The sequence below is a fragment of the Arachis stenosperma genome, chromosome 2, assembly GCF_014773155.1.
Source record: "Arachis stenosperma cultivar V10309 chromosome 2, arast.V10309.gnm1.PFL2, whole genome shotgun sequence".
In the NCBI taxonomy this organism is placed as follows: Eukaryota; Viridiplantae; Streptophyta; class Magnoliopsida; order Fabales; family Fabaceae; genus Arachis; species Arachis stenosperma.
Genome location: NC_080378.1, coordinates 548,089 through 568,427, shown reverse-complemented (window position 1 = coordinate 568,427; position 20,339 = coordinate 548,089). Strand labels below are relative to the sequence as shown.

At 28.0% G+C, this 20,339-nt stretch overlaps 1 protein-coding gene across 1 annotated transcript; it reads right to left on the bottom strand.

The window, feature by feature from the left end:
* Window positions 1–1,093: 1,093 nt before the first annotated feature.
* On the bottom strand, window positions 1,094–4,222 carry LOC130961146 (elicitor-responsive protein 3). Its single transcript, XM_057886866.1, has 6 exons — window positions 4,156–4,222; window positions 3,998–4,063; window positions 3,766–3,904; window positions 2,905–3,040; window positions 2,693–2,809; window positions 1,094–1,183 (listed from the first exon to the last, which is right to left on the bottom strand). Exons 1-6 carry the CDS (start codon window positions 4,220–4,222, stop codon window positions 1,094–1,096), a joined length of 615 nt encoding a protein of 204 aa, XP_057742849.1.
* Between the last annotated feature and the right edge of the window lie 16,117 nt (window positions 4,223–20,339).

Sequence of the window (20,339 nt, the reverse complement as noted above, 5' to 3'; positions counted from 1 at the left end):
TATATGTAAATAAGTCAATCTTTGTGTGAATAAGTCATTCTTGTTTAAAGTATATTATATATATATGTCTGTATTTAATCATTTATATTTATAAAAAAAATTAAAAAACCTATCTAAGCTTAAAACTAAGATTTAGAAAATAGGATCCCAGTTGCTATTTTCTATTTTGTTGGTTGGAATTTAATAGTACTAAAGTAGCTGGCCTATATAATTGTATAAGTAAGGGTTAGTTAGAAAGGCGTTCATGTGAACAATTATTATTATTATTTTAGGGTTTGGGAGGCACAAAGATGTTCAAAGACGTGCAACCCACATTTCTCAAAATATTGTCTTCATTTGGCTCAATGCTGCTTGATGAAGAATTAACAGTCTAACAACCTACAATGAAATTACGGTATTCACTATCTCAATATATTAAAAGTCAAGACTATTTAATATAGCATGCACGAACAAGGACTTTTAACATTATGTTTAATTAAATTAATTAAATATTAGTATGTGTAACAAACAAGGAAAAAGATAACCAACTTAGGTTGGTTATCAGTTCACTTTGTATATGCAGCAATTCACTTTGTGTATGCAGCAATTCACTGTCTAGCGACAGAGATGAATATAAAACAATTTTTTTAATTTCTCAATGTATTTCCATTTTTTTAGTTTATAGGTTATTATTGTAATTATTAGAATATCATAATTAGGAAACAAAATCAGGAAAATATCAAAGAGAATAAGAAAAAAATCAATGTAATTTATTAGAATATTATTTCATAACGAATGTACTCTTAGCGTACTCTTGATTTATATATTGGTAAAAACTTTGTAATCCATGATGAGAAATATGAATAATAAAAATAATATTTTTTAAATAATTCTTCGTTTCTTTCATAAATTTTTTGTACCATGGTAACATTTTTTTTGATCTATTAAAGTATGTAAATAAAGAACATTTATTTATTTTAAGAAATAAAAATTAAACTTATATGTAAACAAAGAACATTAGATAACTAATTAAACTTTGAAAGATATGTATATATATCTTTGAAAACCTAAAATTGACACTAAGAAATAACAAAAAAATCCATCAGCAGTTATTCTACTGGAGGTTGTTATCATCTTCAGCAGGATTGTTAGTAACAACGCCAATGGAATCAGCAAGATTGCCCCAGTCAGGATCAAACTGACCCTGGAGTTGTTATCATCGTCAATAAGATTGTTAGCAATATTGCCAATGTGATCATCATTGCCAGCAAGAAAATTATCGGCAAACTAATTCAGGGAGTTGTTATCATCTTCAGCAGGATTGTCAGCAAGATTGTTATCCATGTCATTATTAAACTGACCTTGGAGATTGAATTGATGTTGGACAATATTAAGAAAATTGACGTCAAATTGTAATTGCATCTGGTTCGGGTGAAGTGGTTGGTCAAGGAAGAATAGTTCATGCAAGTATAAAGCATCAGCCCACAGCTCATGATTATCATCCAACATTAGAGCCCTGCTAAAAAGTTTAGAAAAAAACGAATAATTATTTAAAAAAATATTTTTTTTATTATTCATATTTTTCATCATGGATTACAAAGTTTTTATTAATATATAGACAAAGAGTACACTAAGAGTACACTTGTTATGGAATAATATCCTAATAAATTACATTGATTTTTTCTTAATCCTCTTTAATATTTTCATGATTTTGTTCCTTAATTATGATATTCTAATAGTAATCACTTACGATTTCAATTAGGAGAATTCTGTTGCTATTTCTTTGGTTTCACATTAAATTTTATATCAAATTCTGCTACTATTTCTTTGGTCCTAGTAAAACGAAAAGAGTATGCAAAGATAATAAAATTGTGAAAGAATAATAATGAACGAAAAGAAAAGATGAAGAGATTTTATTGATTGTTGATTGATTGAATTGTTCACTATGAAAGTAAAACTAAGTATATATAGAGCATTGACCTATGAAAGATAAAAGTAAATAAAGATAAGATAAAGATAAAGATAAAGATAACTATAAAATAAGATAAAGACTAAAATTATAATTGAATTTGTGTATTCTTTTAGGCTGAATTTGTGAGTCGTGAGACGTTTTTATTGTTGTCATGGGTTAAGGTGAAAGGGTGATTTAATAGGTCCACATTAAATTTTGTATCACTCTTTTAAAATAATGCAACTACCTTCATTTAAAAAAAAAAAAGAAAAGGATAAAGTATATAGATAGAAGTGTTCTAATCATACATGATTTATTAATTAGTTGAAGCCTATAAGCTGTTAATTATTATTATTATTATTATACGAAATTTTATATTTTATCATCTACACATACTATACAAATCGAAAACTAGTCCCTAGCTAATAAAGAAACTAAAGAGGATGTTACCCTTGAAAAATAATCTAATTATAATGTGTTATTAATTGCATGAATTTTGAGATATCAAAGATGAAAGTCAAATATTTTAATTATTAATGTAAAATTATACAGTTGAAATATCTTAGTTATAAAAACTCAAAACAAATTAAGGACATTACATGAGTCTAGAAGTACGTGTTCAAACTGGTAATTTATAAAAATTAACAAATAGTAGCAGCCATTATAGTTTCTATAAATTCTATCAAAATTAAATGATAATCTTAATTTCTCTTTATTACTTTCTCTTTAATTAGAACTCTTTTTATTACAGAAAAGCAATACTTTCCACCATGATATTGTCCTCCATAGCTTCATAAAAGATCCAAAAATTGAATTTGTTTCTTTCTTGGGAGCAATGAATTCTTTCCCCATCACATTCACATACTCATAATTTTCTTTCTGCAAAAAATTAAATACTAATTAATTGTTGATTATCATTTCGATAATTAAATTCAACACACACAAAATAAAAGCAGAATTAAATTTATTATTACATTTGCAAAGAATTTTAATCCAATCTTTATCTGTCCTTGGTATGTGTGATCTTCAAGGACCACATTATATGGAGTTGGTTTTATTTCTATATGTCCTTCTTTAATTCCTTCGGTGATTAATCCACCTATGTAAACCCTGCTTTGTAGGAAAATGAATTCAAAATAAGATTCATAAATATGAAATTATATAGAGATAAGAAGTCCACTAGCCAACTAATTTCACAATATATATATATATATATATATATATATATATATATATATCTTTCAAAGAACGAAAAAAAATTAATGAATTAAGTGTTAACATTTGTTAATAAATTGCTTATGAGTAAGATTTGTTTATATAATATAATGATAATAGTTTCTAAATTTATTGTTTATATTCTGACCCAAAATATAAAGCTTGGTTTAAAAGATTAAAAATTCATTTAATAAAGGTGACTTCTTTTATCTGATCTCTACGATAATGGAGATCTGTTCTGCTTATTTGACTAAGCAACCGATACCTAAAATATTTCTTATTATCTCTCAATTCATCTCGAAGGAGAATCTCAATATATTCACAAAGAGTCTAGACTTCACGTCCAAACCTAATAAGAACTAAGTTTCAGGTAATTTTCGAAACATTAATCTTATTTATTAGCATTTATTAATTCTAACAATAATTAATAAATATTAAATAAAATAAATTCTAATTATTTTTAGTTAATTTTTTGTTACTAAATATTTGTAATAATATAATACCAATTAAAATTAAAATTATTACACACTTTTCTATAAAGTTTATTGTCTGATTTTTAACTTTAAGACATCAAACAAAGAGTAAGAAAAAAATATGAATGAGATGAATTAATTAATTACTTGGCTTCACCCACAAATCCACCATGTCTATAGGGTTTTGTGTCCATGATTGTGCAGTTAACATAGGTTGAATTTTTATAATCCAAAGATGAGAAATCAAATATGAATTTCTCATTCCACCAAGGTTTCTTATGTTTCCCTGTATCATCATTAATTACTCAGGTTACTATTTAATTAGAATTTAGAATCACTACGGAAATAAAGAAACATTAATTAATTAAGGTAGTCTAACCTTTTGAAACTTTGCTTCTTTGACATTGACACCCACACTCAATAATAACATAATAGGAAGGTATTCCTATATAATGCCAAAAATTAGTTATAACCAAAGAAAATTTCTAAATTTGAGTTAAAAGAAAAAGAAAAGGGATGGAAGGGGGATATATATACCAACAAGGTTTGTGTGCTTAATTCCTTTAGCATTAACAAGAAGCACTTCAAGAATTCCTGTATTCATTTATGTGTCTATAATTATGCAAATTATTAGAGATAATGAAAATATATGGTAGATGGAAGGGATATATAAGGGTGACACTTCCATAAATCTAAACGTATTATTCAGTTTAATTACTAATAATTCTTCAATCAGTTCCTAAAAAATATGTATGTTATTAATTAATAATGGTATATTGATTGTTTCATTTAGTAAGAGACTAAGAGTTACTATTTTGTGTGCATGGGATTTTTCATTTGCATATAGCCATATATAATATATAATATTTTCAACCAAATTTTAAATTTCTTTTTGGTTGCAGTGTGGGCCAAAAGGCCCAACCAAATTTAATTTTTTGGGAGTTATGTTTCTAGACTTGGGCTTATTTTGACATTTTAGAGCTCTTTGGGCTTTCTAAACAACCAAAGAAGCCTATCCAAATAAAAATGACCAAAGAAAAAAAAAATGAAAAAAGACAATTGTCTCCAAATCCAATCTCCATAGTAAATTCTTACTTTGGTCCTTGAAATTTACGTAATTATCTATTTTGGTCTCCAAAATTTAAAATTATCTATAGTGGTCTTCCAGATTTAAGTTCGGACACTAATTTAGTTCCTAAAACCCTAACTTCTGCATCCTCCTCCTCTCCTTCTTCAAGTTCGGACACTAATTTGGTCCCTAAAACCCTAACTTCTGCATCCTCCTCCTCCCCTTCTTTTTCTAACTTATGCTCTCACAGAGAGAGAGAGAGAGATCCTCCTCCTCCCCTTCTTCTCCTAACTTATGCTCACACACACACGCACACGCACGCGTGCGGAGAGAGAGAGAGAGAGAGAGAGAGAGAGAGAGAGAGAGAGAGAGAGAGAGAGAGAGAGAGAGAGAGAGAGAGAGAGAGAGAGAGAGAGAGAGAGAGAGAGAGAGAGAGAGAGAGAGAGAGAGAGAGAGAGAGAGAGGCACTAACCCACTCCCAACAACAAACCCATAAACTTGTTTCTCCTACATCGAATAACCAACAAAAGCAGAAATAAAAAGTATGTCAACAAGGCTTACAAGATCTGGCGATAACCAATAACGAGTGGTCATTTTAACAAACAACTGAAGTGTCGTATTTGTCTCAAAAGCATGAGAACAAGCAGACGCAACGGAATTCCAAGAAACTAAGTCCTGAATGCCTCTTTGGCACAATTCATCAAACATGTTGTGCGCGTCTTGGACATAGCCACACCTACCATACATGCTAACCACAATATTACAAACGAATACATTAAAGTTGAAGACAGATCATAAAACAGCAGTGTGGAGAAAAGTACAGGCAGAAAAAGAGAGAATATCAGCACAGCCTTAAAGATAAAAGGAAAGGCATAATGGTCAGGGTCCACCCATGATCCTTCATCTAATGGTAGAGGACAATGGCATCGTAAGAGTCCCGTGATGAAGGGAGCGCCTTATAAGTTGATCCTGCCAGAAAATAGAGAGCAACGATCGAGGAGGGGGTGAGAAGGAAGATAGTGGCACAGATGGTGGAGCTGAGGGCAATTATGTGGCAGTGAAGTGGTAGATGAAGTGGTGGAGAAAGTTTTGCAATGTGACTTGTTGTTGTAGGAGCTTGGCATGAATTAGGAAACTGCATTATTTTAAGATTGTAGGATTGACTATAAAAGTGAAATAAGAAGAAAGGCGAGTAGTGATGAGTTGTGGGAGTGATAATGGCAATGGTAGAAGAAGAAGAAGGTGGGGGAAGAAGATAGAACAGAAGTTAGGATATCATGGACTAAATTGGGTCCAAAATATAAATCTTGTCACGTCAACTAGTCATTGCAGTGTCTACATAGCAAGAAGGATACCACTTCAGCACTTCATTTGCTGAGTCATCGCCAAAAAGGGTCGAAGACCAAATTGGTGCCTGAATCTGAATTTGGATTACCATTATAAATAATTTTAAATTTAAGATACTAAAATGAGTAATCGTGGAAATATCATAGATGAACTCAATTACACTTGCAAGGATGATAGAAATAAATTTTCAACTAACAAAATATTTAGTTTTTAAGTATATTTTTCATAATATTAATCTTTATTACTTTCAAGATTAATTGTGAGTTATCTTGGTTCAGATGATAGTGTTAGTTTTGCTTATGTTATTAGAGATTGTAATGGGAGTTGGCAAAGGAGATGTTTGGGAATGATTGAGAGTAGTAGTATTCTTCAAGGGAAATTATTTGCTATATATTTGGAGATGATATCTCTTAGCTTGGGATGTGGGTCAACGAGATGTTATTTGTGAGACGGATTGTGTGGAAGTATTTAATCTTGTTACTAATCACCAAGATAGTTTTGGGTTTATTGATCTATTTGTGCTCAAAATAAGAGATATCATGCATTGAAATTGGCGTGTTGACTTTCGTTTGATTATGAGAGATGCAAATACGGTGGCAGATATTATAACAAAAATGACAATGAAATTATAACTTTCTCATGTGGAGCTTCTTCATCTTGAGAAAAATTTAAGAGTAGTTTTAAAAAGAATTATCCCTCTATTTAAGAAGATCCTTTATTTAATTTTTTTTTAATTTATTTCAATCACAAAAAAAATCTTTATTACTGTTTTTATTGGTCGATACGTACGTTTAACCGGTAAAGTAGCAAAAACATTGTTTTCAACTTGAACAAAAAATTCATTAATCAAAATATATGTTTTATATTTGATGAATGAATCAATTATAATTATAATTTTGTGTTCATACATGGTCAAATAAATTGAAAAAACAAAAAGCAAATCATCATCAAGTGATCGATGACCCACTAAACTAACACAACTGCAAGAATCTGAACATTTATGCATAATACATAAAGGTCCAATTTAGTCACCAGTAATCATCATCATCATATATAATAGCATACACGTGCGTCCCATCATTTCATCAAAGTTAAGAGCAACAAAAAAAAAATGTAACAAACATTTTATGTATGTGTACGTGGAGTTTATGCAATTATTTTGTTAAATGTAAACTACTAATTCAAAAGGCTATATTCAAATTACTACCTACTGTGTCTAACATTGGACACATTCAAAATAATTGAATGCCAAATTAAAGAGCATATATAATTTAGTTTAATGGGACCCAATTTGAAAAAGACAATTAAGTTCTCTCTCTCTCTCTCTCTGGCTGCACTATTTGTCCATGCATGCCATATGCATCATATTATCATATATCTTTCAGGACATGTTCATTGATTGATTGATGAATATCAGCATCATAATAAAATTGTAGCTAGGGACCTAATTAACTAGTAACTACTATACTACTTCTATATATATACTTTAGTAGAGATATAATGATTTATGATAGATTTTTCTGTCAATTTAAGCATTTAAAATGAGTAGTTTTATTCTTATATTCTAATTAAAATCTTACTCTTTAATTATTATATGAAAATAGTTCTTTTTTATAATACATAGATACTGATACGGACACACAAAATACAATATAATACAGGACATTTGAATACATAAATTTTAAAATTTTATAAGACACATGATACAGTATATATCTATATATATATATATTATTTTTTAGATAAATTATAATAAATTTTTTATATTTTATTGGTATTAATTAAAATATAAAATAATTTTTTAATTTATTTAATGTCTTCTTTTAACTATATAAAGAGTATATAAAATATTTTTTGTTTTAATAAATAATAATATATATTATTTTTAAACTCATTTTAAAAATACATGTTAAGAATAAGGCTAGACACACTGACATGTAATGGTGTTTAGGTGTGTCTAAGTTTATTCGAAGAAATTTTTTTATTTTTTATCAAAACATGATTGGATACGACAAACACATGTATCAATGAATGTCAATAAATGTCATATATCTAAAATATGTCCAATACGCAAACACAATCACTCAACGAAATATCCGTGTTTCATAGTTTTTTTTTTTTAATTTCTTTGTCTCTTTTTACTAATGTAATATATGTTGTGCATACACTACTAGAAAAACGGTGATTAGCCACGGAAAAAACCGTGGCTAAAATCAAGAAAATCCGTGGTGACTCAGCGTTAACAACGAATACACTTCCGTGGCTAACAAGGGCGACGCCTTTTTAATTAGCCACGATTTTTAGACGGTTAGCCACGGTTTTATGACCCGTGGAGACATCTAAATAGTCACGGTTTCTACGTTATTGGCCACAGACTAAATCGTGGCTAAATTTTAAGGAAAATGATAAATATACTATTGATTGCATTGTGTTTAATTTAAATATTTGTTTTTATTTTTATAACACAAATTCTGTAAATTCATATAATAAGTTTTTACCATTACCAAAATATTTCTTATATTCATTTGTCTCTATTTTCTTTTTCCTTTTAAATCACCGTTTATGAAACAGAGGAGAAAGTATTATTTGTCTCTACTTTAAACTTTAGAAGGATGAAACACACATATCTTGAGACATATATATTATTATTTTGTAGTTATTATTACAAATTGAAACATATTTTTATTTATGTGTTTAGAAATTAAAGGAAAATAATGATAATGATTACCGAAGAGAATTGAAGTCTAAGCATTGTGGTGGTAAGTGGTAACCACAGCATCTGTGTTATTCAGTTTGATCAGATACCAAATTTTATCTTATTCAACTTTAGCAGGGAAATCACTTTGCAGAAGATACATTATTTATTACTTTGATTTCAAACCATTCATGATGATTGCATGCAATGCCTTTATATTTTTATTTAATTTTGAAACCGTATATTTATCTTATTAGAACATTTCATTTTTTCACAATATAATATAATGTTCAATACTTAAAGAAAATCATATAAATTCATTTTGCAAATCTTATTAGATTCTTCCATTTTAATTTTTTCAATTCTTATTATATGTCAATTTAGTTATTTATACATTTATTTAAAAAAAATAAAATCATCAAGTATGATAACAAGATTAATTATTTACTAAAAGTATTTTTATTAAAGGTGAAAAATCTCATTATTAACTATTGAATTAAAATAGGAGAGTAATAGATATTTTGAACCATATTTTTTTCTTAAATAAAAAAGACAGACAGTGTTGTAAATCAAAAATAGAACGTACTTACTACTTAGTACTATATATAGTAGGAAACTTACCAAAAAAAAAAGATTAAGGAACCAAGAAAATATAGGTAAATAATGTATACTGTGAACAACGATTTAAAAATAATTTAAATTTAAAATTCAGATTTTTAATTAATTAAATAATTATTAATAAATTTTAAAATTTAAAAAATTAGAATTAGTATTTAAATATATTTATAATACGTACAGTTACTCTAATTCCACCATAATATCATTTTTGACTTCCGCGGCATAACTCATAAAGTCTCTCTCCAGTATCCCACTACAACTTTTTGTCGTTGACAAAAACAGCTGTTCAGACATAACAGAACACCGCCGTTCCTCATCACCCCGTTTAGATGCAGTAGAAGTCCACAACTTGTACCAACACCGTCACAGTTTCACGTTGATGCAGCCTCACGCTGACGCTGTCTCACGCCGACACTGCCGTTTGTTCTAAGATGAAAGACGCAGTTGCAATATTATCCCGATTCATGAAGATTCCTATTGAAATGCTAATTGGTGATAGGATAATTAATGGACTGAATAAAAGTTTGAGTAAGTAAATAATTCATTTTTTTAGAGTCTATGATGGTCATAGTGACTTTCAGATAAAATTATATTTTTTAATTTTTTTCTTATGTTAAAAAATTTAGGGTTTTTTTTTGGGAATTCCACATCAAGAGTTTGCCACTCATTATTCAAGTGGCAAACTATTGTCGTAGGTGTTGGCAAAGAAAATAAACTCTTTCTTTCTTATGGAGAAATAAGAATGATGGATGATGCTGATGGTGATAGATGATTGCTGTTTACCTCCGATCCTCTTCTCTCTTTAAATTGTTATTTATTTTACTATGTATTCAGATTATTATTTTCATTTTAAAGTGGATAATGTTTATTTAATTTGAATTGGATTTAATTAAATATAATGAAATTTGTTAGATGTTCATTTTATTAGATATATAGATAGTTATTTTTCATTCTAAAGTGAATGTTTATTTAATTTGGATTGGATTTAAGTATATATAATAAAATTTGATGGATGTTCATTTTGCTAGGTATGTGGATAGTTATTTTCATTCTAAACAAACAACTTGTAAGCGTGTACGTGGATCAGATCGGATATGGCCAAAAATTCGATTCGATCCGTACAATTTCCATCGGATCGGATATGATATCCGCACTTTTTAGTGTCAGATCCGATCCGATCCGTAAATATGCGAATCAGATATCGAATATATCCGCATAATTGAATCTTCTCTTTTTAATCATATTTCTATGTAAAAAATTCAATAAAAATATTTCTTTCACACTTTTAAACTTATTTATTCCTAAAATATTTTTAATCAAACTCTTTCTAAATAACAAAAATAAAATAATACAACATATGAATAATAATTACTAACTAAAACATGCAAACAAGTAAATATAATACCAAACATATATATATATATATATATATATTCTTAATTATTATTGTGCGGATCCGCGGATCGGATACGCGAATGTAGAGAGATATTCGCGATCCGATCTGCAAAGAGTGCTGATCGGATCGTATCCGCAATTTTTGAATCGGATGCGGATGTTTACCGTAAATCTACGGATACGATCTGATCCATGAACATTCCTAACAACTTGATGGAGAAAAAGTTCAATGACATTGAAACTAACTAGTGAGGGAGGGACTGACGACGACGCAGTGAAAATTTGAGGAGAAGTATGTAGTGATAAAAGAGTTAGAAGATAAATGATAAAGTGTAAAAAGTGAAAAGTAAAATTTTTAGAAAAGATAATTTGTGATTAATTGTTTTTTTTTTAAAAACCTTCCGTGGGTAGAAAATACAGTTTATTATTAATGTTGTTCAAATTTTCTGTTAGTACCTAACAGAATTAGAACCGAACCCGTCACTATACTATATAGTAGATATGGTATACTCAGATTTCGAAGAAGTAATAAGAAATAATGTTGCAACATTAATTAATGTTCTTAATGTTCAAATCTACATCTTGATACCGTTAAGGGAAATCCTTATTTGTACCAAAAAGACTAAACAAATTAAAACCTGTGTACAAAAGAATAAATATTAATGGAAATTGAGAAAGCTATAATTCTCTATGAAATAGAAAATCATGCTAGTAGTAGTAGTATTTCTTTAACACAAATATTATATGACTCACATTTTTTTTTTTTTGTCTTACATACAAGTCAGTCAATATTAACTAATTTCACATTTTTCTTTTCACTAAACATACATACATCTCCTAGCATTCTTTTTTTCTTGGTTGTCATCGACAATTTTTACTATACATATTTAAAAAATATGCATTCAGAATTTAAAATATATATTTAAAGTTTATATTAATTATATTATTTTTATTTCTCCATATTAATTTATCCTTTCTGCTTGGATATGCAATGTAAGTGTTTAAATGGAGTTAGGTGCACGTGGGTACCAACCAGTTGGTTGTTGCAAGTTGCAAGAAAACAATTAAATGGAAGTTTATTGAAGCAAATAGACAGAAACCGAATCACCTTAAATTGAATGATTTTATAAGATCTATTTGTCCAGTGTACATGGAAAAAATTAGTTATATATGATTTTTTTACGATTATGTTAAGTGTACACTAAAATCAGTCATTAAAATTAGTTATTAATATAAAATATATATTAAATATAAATATAAATAATTCATATATTTATGTTAATGATGACTAATTTTAGTAACTAAATTTAATGTACAAATAATATTTTTGAACTTTTTATGTATATATATTTTTTTAGAGTAGTAATCGGATAATTTTGATTTACCGCACTTTATTTATCCTGTAAAATTTTCAATCTACTAAGCAAAATTCTGCATAAATATTCCTTTTTGATTCACCGCTCATTGAAAGAACCAATATATATAAAGAGTTATAAGATTTTAAGAGAACTATATTACTATAAAAACAAGTTATTATATAAAAAATTTTAAGATTTTATAAAAAATCAAGTACTAGTTCTCAATGTAAAACCCTTTTATTGATTTTTGGAAACTCATAATAACACCAAAGAAATTCATCATATGATAAAACAAAAAAAAAAATAACTAAGATAATAAATATAATTGAAGGATACAATAATTTAATTAATAAAAATACATAAATAATAATATTAACCCTATTAACTAAATTTAATAATCCGCGTACAAAACATATTTCATTTTGAATAAAGTACAATTTGATTCTATTAAATTAAGACCTTTTAATGGAATTTTAATCCGTGATGGATTAGTTATTATGATATCAATTTCTTAAGGCCCTAACCTATATAATAATGGCATATAATACATGTATATGTTTTGTTTTTTATACAATCATGCTTTCTTTTTTAATTATATGGCGACAAAGAAGTTTGAACTTTGAACTTAAGACTTCAATGTATGAATACCATACAAATTAAACTTCTCATGATCAATCATACTAATCATTCTTTAACATAAAAGGTTTGATCTCATATATAGTTCCTTTTATATATGTTAATCAATAAGCACACTTGATGAGAGAGAAAATAAATAATTAAGTAGGAAATCAAAATAATTAAAAGAATATGTGAAGGGTTATTGTTTGAACTGAACATTATTATATGTATCTGATTATTATAAGGAAAGTTATTAATGGAATATAAATGTTTACTAAAACCAACTATCTTATTATATTGTATAATTAATATATACACACTCTTTTCGGCAATAATATCTTACTAACGGAATATAAAATGGTTACTAAAACTAAATATCCTATTATAGTGTATAATATATCGATAATGTTAGGAAGAAAAAAAATCAAATTTATCTTATTTAATAACAAAAAAATTAATCATAAGTAATTAAAATTTATTTTAGTTAATTTTTTTTATTAAAGATAGAGAGATTTAAATTTGTAATTTTTTAAGTGGGTATAAAAAGATTATGTTATTTAAATTATAATTTATTAATAATATTTATTAATTATTACTAATTTACTATCTTAGTTTGTATATATAAAATGTCAAAAGAAGTTTAGTTTATGAAAAGCAAAAATTCTCAATAAAATTGAAAAACTGATCCTAATCAGATATGTACTCAATAATTTATCAATTTATTATCTTAGTTTGTATATATAAAATGTCAAAAGCGGTCGAAGAAAATTTAATTATATTATAGAAATTTTTTTTTTATAGAATAAGGAGGATCACAAGAATTAAATGTCTTTAGTAAAGTGGAAAATAGTGCACGTTGTTATAAAATAAATAAATAAATAAGAGATAATAAAATAAAAATAACAAAATATAAATAGCAGACACTAATATTAATATTCATTAATACTATTATAATAATATATTGATATTGTATTAGTAGAATATAAAGAGAAAAGAAAGAGAAGTGCTTTTTATTTATGTTATTGTGTGTTTTATCAGAGACTTAAGCCTCTATTTATATAGATACATAAAGTTATTTTTCAAATCTTATTAAATGTAATTTCTCTTAAAAACTTAAGTCTTATAAAAAATAGACACGCATCCACCTAAGGTTATCTTATCACAACACACATTTTAAAAATGTTAGGTGAGTTAGGTGTTGAAGAAGTAGTGATTTAGAGCACAATGCTTCTATTTAAATGGTGATAACATATTTTAAAAGAGAATTATTCATTGTGTATGGAAGAAAGTGGTGCATTTTTGTTAAGAATAAATAATAGTATATTAAAAAGAGTTAAGCACTTTTTTCGTCCATAAGATCTGAGATGAAAATCAAAATCGTCTCCGACCTTTTTTTCTTATTAAAATCATCCTTAGTGTTATAAAATGTTATAAAATCATCATTTTCTACCTCAGTTTTATTTTTTTGACCAAATTCCTCTTAACAAAAAATAAAAATAATACTAAAAAACAAAAACAAAAACACACCCCATCCCCATCCCGATATCTTTTCCCTGTTCCCTCCCCATCCCGTTCTCCTTTTTCAAAATCTCAATTCTTCTTCCCTCCTTAAACAAAAATCCTCCACACCCTTACTATTAACAGCAGTAACAACCAAAAATTCTCCACCCACAAACTAAATTTAACAACAGTAAAAACCAAATTCATCAACAACAAATTCAGCAATATCAGCAACAACAACCATAAAATAAATCAACAAAAATTTTACATTTAACAACAATTTAACAATAATCAACTACAACTTCAGATCCAAAATCAGCAACAGAAATTAAAAAAAAAATAAAAAGAGAGAAATGATGTTTATGTTTTTCAAAAATAAAAAAAAACTAAAAAAAAGAAGAACGAAAAGAGGAGGAAGGAAGTGACGATGCGGGAACCTACTGCTGTTGGCGCTGTGGCAGCTGTGGGTGATGGAGTTCGACTCCGATCTTGATCCGGCCCACGGTCCGTGTGATCTTGCGCGTCACAAAATTCTCACCCCTGTAAGGAGATTCGCGGTTGAAGAGGATGCCGTTGCAGGCAAAGATCTCGTAGGCCTCGAAGGAGACGGTGACGTGGAACTGGACGGTGAGGTTGTGGACCTCGTCGGGGAGAAGAAGGTGGGGACGGAGATGGTATGGTGGCGAAAAGAGAGAGAAGTAGAATTTGGGTTGTGGTTGGGAGGGGAGTTCCGAAGAGAGGAGTAGGAGGAAGGGTAGAAAGAAGGAGATGGGAGGGAAGAAATCAAAGAGATACGGGGGACGGAGTGGGAGTTTGGTGGGTTGTTTTGTTTTTGTTTTTTAATATTATTTTTATTAATTATTAAGGGTAATTTGGTCAAGATAATAAAATTGAAGTAGAAAATGACGATTTTATAACATTTTGTAATGTTGAGGATGATTTTAATAAGAAAAAAAGGTCGGGGACAATTTTGATTTTCATCTCAGACTTAACCCTATTAAAAAATAAATAATTGTGTGATGAGATAATTATTAACATATTATGTCTGAGTGAAAAAAATAGAATAGTATAACTTTTTTTATTATTGATAGTAATATCGAAAATAATAATGAACTAATTTTTTTTGTTTGTTTTGTTCTTTTTTCATTTTGTTTTATTGTTATTGAGTTTGAAAAACTAACAACATTTTAAAATGATGATTAAACATTATTATTAGATTAAAAATCAATTATATATGTGATTAGTGTGTTAAATGTACAGAAAAATAAATAAATCAAATTGGCCCAAAAACCAAGATCTCAGGGCCCACACATTCAATGGCCTAAGAAAATATTTGCTGTTATCACTAAATCATCCATAAGAAACAAAATCAAGTACCTAGCCAAAAGAATAAAATCAAATGAAAACAAATCTAAATCGGTGGTCCATATCCAAGTCCAATCATTCACTTAGTTGCTAATTAAGTAATCAATTTCATTTGCTTCTGAACCAAACTCCACACTACCGAAACCAAACTCTCTCTTTTTTCTCTTCTCTTAGTTTATCACCTACGTGATTTTTCTGAAGCAAAGCAAGAAAAAGAAAAAGTTCTGAGCTAGAGCAAAATCGAAGAATAAAAAGCAAGTTTTTAAATCCAAACAAAGAAGAGAAAGTCAAAGAGATTAGGACAAAATGTAAAATCATATTCGAAGGGCAAATAATAAAATGAAGTTTTTAGATTTGCGCTTCATTGAAGTTCGATGAAGAAATCCTCTCTTTGCAAGCACAGAAGTAGAAAGTTAAAAATATTGAAGATCTTGAAATTCGCTGTGAATCAACGTTCAAGTATCTGACTTGGAGGCAAAGTAAGAATGAAGATTTCAGATTCAACAAGCAAGATGAAAAAGGTTAAAAGAGAAGATAGAAAGTATGGTTGCATGTGTATGATTCAGTCACTGTTTTTACCCTATCTCTCCTCTGTCATGTCGCTGCTGCTTCTGATTTTTGGGAGAAGAAGTCAAACAAGTACTAAAGCAAGTTTCAAACTTTAGAAACTTCACTCCTCTGTTAAAGGGGTGAACGGTCAAGAATTAGAGTAAGGAGAGAAAGCACAAAATTTGGGTTCTCATAGCTCATTGAGCTATTCATTCTTCTCCTTCATAGTTCTACTTGAATATCTTATTTTCTCAATCTAGTCTTTCTTTATTTTCAATGGTAAAAGGCATAACAGTGAGGTTTGTATGAAAAAGCTATTGAGTGGAAAAAGGCAAGAGAATTAAACTTGGAGAAAAGTCTATGTTTATTTCAAAAATCTTTTTGTAAGTTTTTTTTTTGTTTTGTTATCATGATTTTGAGGGGACTCCCTTGCAAGTTGGGTGAGCACTTTGCTGTTGAAAGTTAGGGTGAGTTCCTAGTCAAGTCTGATTTGGGTTAGAAACTGAATTTGTCCCAAATAGGATTGGGTAGAATCCTATAAAAAATTGGTAAATGTAATTCTGATGAAAGATAGTGAAATTCCATCATAGTTGTGATGGAGATTGGATGTAGGTAAGGGTGGCAAGCGGGGAAACCCGCCCCGTCCTGCCCCCGCCCGAAGCCCGCCCTGCCCCGCCTAACGGCGGGCTGGCGGGTTGGCGGGCTAAACCCGCCAAATATCCTCTTTTCTTTTTTTACTTTTAACTATTATAATTTCTAAAGGCATAAAAAAATTATAATTTTTATATTCACAAACACTAAAGTCTTTGTAATTATAAATATCTAATAAACATAATTATAAACTAAGTTTTCATCCAAAACATAATTATAAATATTGTCTCCAAAGTAAAATAAATATAATCTAAACATAATTATAAATATTATTTCCAAAACAAAATAAACATAATCCAAAACACTCAATTTTCATCTTCATTCTCTTGTAAATTGGGTTGGAAAAAGTTGGATTTTGGAAAAAAATTAAAAAAATACCCCTTGCCAAAAAAACACTAAGCCCGGCGGAGAAACCCGTCCCGCCCCGCCAAAGCCCGCGGTTTAAGCGGTACGAGTTAGGCGGGCTTTTACTATTTGGCGGTCCCAATTTTTCAGCCCAACCTGTCTTTTTTGGCGGGTTACGCGGGCCGACTCGGCGGGTTTAGACCCGTTTGCCACCCCTAGATGTAGGCTACATTACACTGAGTAGCTGAATTAGGATATATCTGTGTGTCATTTCTCTTTCTCTTCTATGTTTCTAGTTTTGCACTATAGAAGACAAAATAAAATAATCTCCTAATTATCATATCCAGCTATACTTTACAGTAACTTATCTTGCTCACAATTTTGTTTTGGCTCCTAACTTGTCAATAGATAAAACCGAAGTATCTTCTAATTTTTTACTCAAAGTATCTCAACAGAATTCTAGTTTAAAAACAAAATTAAAAGAAGGCAAAATTCAAACTTTCTTTTCTTAGCCATTAATATCTATCAATTGTGTTGAATTTTTCGTTTTAAAAGTAAATAAAATTTATTTTTAATATTTTATAAATAATAAATAAATATTTGACTTCTATACATAATTGATAATTTTCTAAGGACACACGGTATATTTTACATATAAATTTTGGTTCAACAATAATAATGTTGAATTTAGTTCGGGTACTTATATAGATGAGTTACTTTGGCCTTTATTTATAGTTATTAAAATTGTTAATAATAAATTAAATTAGCCTCTCAGATTTTTTTTAATCTTAACAATATTATGGGATGATGATATATCATATTAGATGGCATTATTATGTGATACTTTATTAAATCATTGTGTTTCGTGGGTGACACTACGTTATTATTCTATATATTAAAGGTTAAAACAAAAAGTGATTAAAAGATTAATTTTTCAAAAATTAAGATGAATCATTCAAATTTAGTGAATTATAGGATAAAGATATAAATTTATAATTTTTTTTATGAGATGAAATAGTATTTGAAAAATTAGGGTCTATACTTTGAATAATAATAATATAATAAAAAAAACTATAAAAAAATTTATATTTTTTTTATACAATTTTAATCTGTATAGTAAAATATTTTTATATTTTTACAAATTAAGTTAACTTATTCATATAATATACATGACCAACATTTTTCATTAAATAAATGAATATCAACCACTCTTGTTGAAACATATATCATTTCTCTTTACATAACTAACAAGAATATGTACAATATGTCATTTTGCATCATATAAAGTAGGGTTAGTAATACTAATTTTATCTATGAATATTTACTTTGATCTAATTCATTTGACTAGGTTAGCAATTTGATTGGTAGTGAATCGAGTTGAGAACAAAAGGAATTAATGTAAGAATAAGGTCACATACGAGTTTAAAAATTATTATATATATAATAGAATTGATGGAGATCGAAATCATACTTTTTTATTTTTGTAATTTTAACAAGGATTTTATTATAATTTTATTGCTTTTAATTTTAATATAGGCTTAATTTTGTATCTTTTGTTTTATTTAGTATTTTTATGAACTACAAAATTTGATTTACCGTGGGTCGGATCAAGTAAAATCGAGTGTAAAATTTTAAAGTGGAAGTAAAATAGGATTGAATTTTAAAGGGAGGTATTATGCATGTATATATTGTCCCGCTACGGTCAATGTACAATTGTACATGTATTATTGTATAGCTTTAAATAATTTTTTTGTTTTCGTAATTTTTTTTTATAATTTTTTTTAATGGTATAGTCTCTCTATAGAGATTGAGAGGTCGTGTTTTTCTATTTTTTAAAAAAAAAAGAGAATCTCTTGGTTTTTATCTTGGTTATTAGTTTATTTTATTAAATATTAACATGATAGGTTAAATGTTTAAATTTAAAGTTTAAAGTTAAATTTACCTTAATGCATTAGCATTTGATAAATAAATTAACAGTAATAACTAAAGCAAAAAAATCTTACATTTTATAATGACTAACCACTTATTTAATCTTATTTTATCAATTCTTAATTATAAATATTTTTTCCGTAATTTAAAAAAATACTATTAATAAGTATCTTAGCTTGTCATCATAATTGATATCAAAGAATAATGAATAAATAAATAAAAGTATTTGGTCAGGATGAAAAAGCATTTAAAGACAAATAAACTGGCAACTGCACTGCAATGCAATGCAGAGCTTTCCAGAGAGTTTTCAATCTGAGTGGGCCAAGCCAAATGACAAAACAACTAACAATGAAAAATAATATTTACAAAATATACGGCCATTAACATGAAAAAACCCTGAATGACAAAAACATAATTTATTTTAATGGGTTTAGTTTTAAACTCCAAATTAACCGTATTAGGTATAACAACCTTTATTTAAGGCTCTCAAATGGACTACTCGGCCTTATTTAGATCCGATCCGTTTTAATTCGCTTTATTTGTAAGTTATAATTTTTCAGTTAAATTATTTATAATGAATCAGATGAGTTAAACGGGCTGACTCAATTATTTTTTTATTTTATATTTTTAAAAATATTTTGACAAAAATTTTATTTTTAGATAAAAAATCTTAAATAAATAGTATTTTTTTTTAGTTAATAGGTCGGATTTTCAGGTTTGGATCGAAAAAAAATATTGGCTAAAAGTAATATATTTTTTGAAAAAAAAAAAAAACGAACCACCTGTTTAACTTATGAACTAGTCCGTTTAAGCCGTCATGTTTTTTTATTAATCGGGTTCAACCCATTTAACCCAAAATTTAAACCGACTTAATTTTAGAGGCAAATTTAACGGTCCTAGCTTTAGTTAGATGTTTAAAAAAATAAACTAAATGCTAATTTTTTTTTACCAAAGATAGGAGACTCGAACCCGCAACCTTTTAATTGAGTATGAAGAGACTATGTCATTTGAGTTATAACTCATTGGCTAAATGCTAATTATATTAAGTGTCTTGATTAATCCAAAGGCATTAATTTTTTTGAGTCAACAACTCAAATGTATTTGATTCAATAATTTATTGTCCTAAAAGCTTTATAAATAAGAGATTTGTACTTTTATTAACAACTAGTACTTTTTTTTTTTTGGTCCACACAAGACACAACTAGTACTATAAAGACACTTATTTAAGCGTAGACAACATATTTTTATCAAAATTAATGTTCCTTCTACAAAATACCACTTA